At 43.4% G+C, this 5,000-nt stretch overlaps 1 protein-coding gene across 1 annotated transcript in view; it reads left to right on the top strand.

Annotated features, from left to right (window-relative positions):
* The first annotated feature begins 291 nt into the window (after positions 1-291).
* LOC125042178 (pro-resilin-like) overlaps positions 292-5,000 on the top strand; it is a 4,816-nt gene continuing 107 nt past the window's right edge. Inside the window, exons 1-2 of the mRNA XM_047637661.1 lie at positions 292-386; positions 4,212-5,000. The exon at positions 4,212-5,000 is cut by the window's right edge and continues 107 nt beyond it. Coding sequence (XP_047493617.1) covers positions 381-386; positions 4,212-4,577 — 372 coding nt within the window. The 5' untranslated portion in view covers positions 292-380 and the 3' untranslated portion in view covers positions 4,578-5,000. The remainder of the gene's footprint in view (positions 387-4,211) is intronic.

Here is a 5,000-nt window from a genome sequence, read left to right as displayed (position 1 = left end):
GGGAAAATTCAGTAGTAACTCCAGATTCATCTCATTATCGAACGCGTCTATCACCGCCTCTCTCTCTCACTCTCGGAAACCCCGTCTCTTGCAACCCTATCCTTGCACGGTTGCAAGTCCCGGACAGGTCAATCTCGAGAGGCAAAAACTGGCGACGAAGTAACTGGAGCGACAAAAAGCTGGTTCGGGCGTCTTCCCTTCGCTCCGCACACACGACAGGGACCAACTCGCGAGGGGGTTTAAAAGCCACGACTTTCTGCTTGAGACCGCACTCGTCATCCAGCAGTCGTCCTCCTCAGCGCTCGCTCGCCCTTCACTCGCTCCGGAAGCCGCCCGACGCACTCAAACGCTTGCATTTGCATATCCTCTCGAGTCTCAAAATGAAGGTAACGTATGGCGCCCCTCGCTCATCTGTGTCTCTTCGATTCTCTCTCTCTCTCTCTCTCTCTCTCTCTCTCTCTCTCTCTCTCTCTCTCTCTCTCTCTCTCTCTCTCTCTCTCTCTCTCTTCTCTCTCTCTCCCTATCTCTCTCTCTCTCTCTCTCTCTCTCTCTCTCTCTCTCTCTCTCTCTCTCTCTCTCTCTCTCTCTCTCTCTCTCTCTCTCTCTCTCTCTGTCTGTCTGTCTCTCTCTCTCTCCCTTCCTCCCTCTCTCTCTCCCTCTCTCTCTCTCTCTCTCTCTCTCTCTCTCTCTCTCTCTCTCTCTCTCTCTCTCTCTCTCTCTCTCTCTCTCTGTCTGTCTGTCTCTCTCTCTCTCCCTTCCTCCCTCTCTCTCTCCCTCTCTCTCTCTCTCTCTCTCTCTCTCTCTCTCTCTCTCTCTCTCTCTCTCTCTCTCTCTCTCTCTCTCTCTCTCTCTCTCAATCTCTCTCTCCCTCTCTCTCTCTCTCACTCGTCGGCCCACGTGGGAATTCCCTCGATCGGGAAAGGGTTTCGCTGGTTGTTTGCATGTGTGAAACCTTAGACATGTATCTTCAAGTGCAAATGAGTATATAAATATCATCACCTACACCTACATGTAAATATGCATGTTTGTGTGTGTGTGTGTGTATGTATATATATGTATGTATATATGTATATATATATATATATTTATATATATATATATATATATAATATATATATGAATATATATATATGTGTGTGTGTGTGTGTGTGTGTGTGTGTGTGTGTGTATGTGTTTGTGTTATATATATATATATATATATATATATATATATATATATATATATATATATACATATATATACATATATATATATATACATACACATATATATACATACATACATATATATATATATATATATATATATATATAGATATAAATGTGTGTGTATGTGTGTACAGGTACCTGTGCCTGTCTTGTATGTTTCTCCATTTCCCTTTGTTTCTATGTACAACGCGGTCCTCCCCATCTTTGGCACAGAGAAGGCGCTATGTTAGAATCTCGGGGCAGCTTTAACTCGGCCTTTGACGATGGCTGTGCAGAGACATAGTCTGGAATGCCCACTTAGTCACTCACTCACTCACTCACTCACTCTCGATCACCCACTCACTCACTTTCACTCACTTACTCACACACTCACTCATACATTATCACGCACTTGCTCACTCACACTTACATACATTTAGATGGTAAAGTTAGCATCCGTGATCACCAATTCTATAAAATAGCTGGTATCAGTTCAGTGATTTTTATATCCCAAATTAGAAATATAAATACAGAGAGAATAAGTCTAGAATACACATAGAGAGAAAATCATCTTCAATCATTCCTGTTTTGAAAACGTGTCGAGCCTTTTTTCACAACAAGTCTGCCCAAAGAGAAAGTTTCGTATGATACTTTCGATCAACTGGAGTACATTCCTTTGCCTTTTTGTGGGGGCCGGGCAAGTATGGCATTGACGAGGGCAGGTGGCAAGTTGAGGGAGAGAAATGACCCTCTCTCTCTCTCTCTCTCTCTCTCTCTCTCTCTCTCTCTCTCTCTCTCTCTCTCTCTCTCTCTCTCTCTCTCTCTCTCTCTCTCTCTCTCGCTCTCTCTCTCGCTCTCGCTCTCGCTCTCGCTCTCGCTCTCTTATCCTATTTATTGATTTATTGCTTACCTGTATGTATAAATTTCGCCCATTTTATGCCATAGTATTCGTGATATCCTTACATTATATATTTACAGCACAGTCACCTCGAACATACATTACGCAAGCATTTCGGACATTTTTTTTTCTTTTTTATCCAAAATAGAACGAGAAATATAAGTAATAATAATCCTATATTCTTCATAATTGATGGATGAAGTAAGATATTACATACGGGTATAACTATATTATCATTCATTTAGCTGATTATAATTTGAACATAAACATAAAATCATAGAAAAAATATAAAAGAGAGACAGAGAGAGAGAAAGGGAGAGAGAGATGGAATGCTTTCCTTAATAAGAGCAACTTGAACGCAATTTTGAACGCATAAAAAAATTAGCAAGTGTCTCTTTCTCTCTCCTGATCTTTAAATCTGAGAGCCGCCCGTACTCACGCTCTCTCTCTCTCTCTCTCTCTCTCTCTCTCTCTCTCTCTCTCTCTCTCTCTCTCTCTCTCTCTCTCTCTTTCTCTCTCTCTCTCTCTCTCTCTCTCTCAATCTATCTATCTATCTATCTATCAATCTATCTAATCTATCTATCTATCTATCTCTCACTCACTCTCTCTCTCTCCCTCACTCCCTCTCTCTCCATAATCTCTCTCTATCTCTCTCTCTCTCTCTCTCTCCCTATCTCTCTCTTTCTCTCTCTTTCTCTCTCTCTCTCTCTCTCTCTCTCTCTCTCTCTCTCTCTCTCTCTCTCTCTCTCTCTCTCTTTGGTTGTAAAATAAAGCTTTTTATGTAATTTAGCCATTCTTCTATTTATTTATTCTTGTTTATCTAACTATGTATTTGTATATCTTTTCATTCATTTTTTTCCTTACGTCTTGTTTATGTTTATATTTCGCTGCCCGTGCTTTAAATTAAAGGTCTTTTTCATTAGCTTCACGCATATATCGCTCACCCCGTTCACATAAGTGTCCCCTAAGGATCCTATTTTTTCCTCATATTTCACTTTCTACCTCCTCCTCCTCCTCCTCCTCCTCCTCCTCCTCCTCCACCTCCTTCTCCTCCTCCTCCTCCTCCTCCTCCACCTCCCTCTGCTCCTCCTCCTCCTTCTCCTACTTCTCCTCCTGCTCTACATCCTCTTATCTCACCTCTTTCTCTATCCCCACTACGTTTCTCACTATGTCCGCTCTAACCTCTGTAAGAAAAAATGAGGTGGGGAAGGAGAGGAGGAAGAGGGGAGGGTGTAGAAGTGGAGGGGGGGTGGGGGGGAGATGATTGTTCGAATAGCTGTTGAACCGGATCTGATTTTACCGAACCAGTAAATTTTCGAAATTTTCATGACTCGCAGATTTGCAGCTAGACTCATGGTAACTCTCTAACTGCATGTGTTTTAGTTAATGAATAAACACGATAGACCAGACTAAGGATGATATACTTTTTTATCATAAGTGAACATTCAAAAGGCATACATATGTATTTATTCACCTGCGAGTACCCACAGACACATACATACTGCACCTGCTAATAGTGATTATCATGGTAGCGACAACAGTGGAATTCTAATGACATGACATGAAAGGTTTCCTTAAATAGTTACTAACATTACCGCGAATCATGCGAATGCATTGATGGAGCGTAAACTTCGGATTAAGATGTCTGTAACTTACATATTACCATAACACCGTCTGCACTTGAGTTAAATTTTGCTGGTAATCATTGATTATTAACTTAAGTCAAAGCCGAAATCACGGCTCCAGCGTTGCATTCGCATCATTTGCGGTAACTGTGGCAACTCTGCTCCCTTCTCGTAATCATCCGTCAAAAATATATCCATTTGTCTCTCTGGAAACCGTCATCGGTAACAACAGTACTAATCAAATCGTCGAAATGACACATTATACAACACTTTTATACACTAAGCATCGGGAATATATCATTACACAACCTAAGTAACATTTCATTATACAACATCCATAATATACCATACAACAAAATTCACAATTGAACAACGCATGGTGACATGGCAGCACGCAATATATGTACTATGTCTTGCAACACAAGTGCAGCACAACACTTATGCATAATATACATACGCAGAAGGCATCACGAGCTAACCGGCCGACTCTCCGCCCTCAGGTCCTCATCCTCCTGCTGGCGGTGGCGGCTGCTAGAGCAGCGCCCCAGGGCTACAGCTACGCGCCACCCGAGCCCGCCCCCGTCTACAACTTCGGCTACACCGTGGACGCCGTGGACCCGTACCGCCAGCCCGTCCAGTTTGGCCACTCCGAAGGGCGCGACGGCGTGAAGACCAGCGGCAGCTACTACGTCCTTCTCCCCGACACGCGCCTCATGAGGGTCAACTACTACGTGGACGAGACGGGCTTCCACCCCACCTACACCTTCGAAGGAACCGCCGTGTACCCTCAGCCCCAGCCTTACTCCGGAGGCCAGGCCGCCCTCCCAACCCCGAGCCAGCTGTACGGCACGCCCGGCCGGAAGTAGGCGTCGGGGAGGGGACGAGCACCCCGCGATAGGTCTTGGCTCGTTCGGCTCCCGGCGACCGAGGGAGTCCAGTCTCTGAGCCATTTCTTGTTTTTTTTTTTGTTTTTTTTGCTCTTTGTTTTTTTTGTTTTTTCTTGTTATTCTTTTTTCTTTCCCTTTCTTCCAGTTTTTGCACGCTAACTATGAAGACATCCGGCAGACAGTTCCTCATAGAGTGATTCTAGTACTTCGATTTTTCTTTTCCATTTTTTTTTTCTTTATTGTTATATGTTTATTTAGTTTTGTGACACTGGAAATCACCAAGGACGAGGCACCGAATGCCACGTGTCAAGTGCCATAGCTGTTCATTCCCGTTGTTAGATTTTGCTTGTTGTTCGCCTGACGTTGTTTCTCAAACTGTTAAACTAGTCACTTATAACACAT

This window comes from Penaeus chinensis, chromosome 31, assembly GCF_019202785.1.
Source record: "Penaeus chinensis breed Huanghai No. 1 chromosome 31, ASM1920278v2, whole genome shotgun sequence".
Lineage (NCBI taxonomy): Eukaryota > Metazoa > Arthropoda > Malacostraca > Decapoda > Penaeidae > Penaeus > Penaeus chinensis.
Note: the sequence above shows the minus strand (reverse complement) of the source record. Positions and strands in the feature narration are given on the sequence as shown.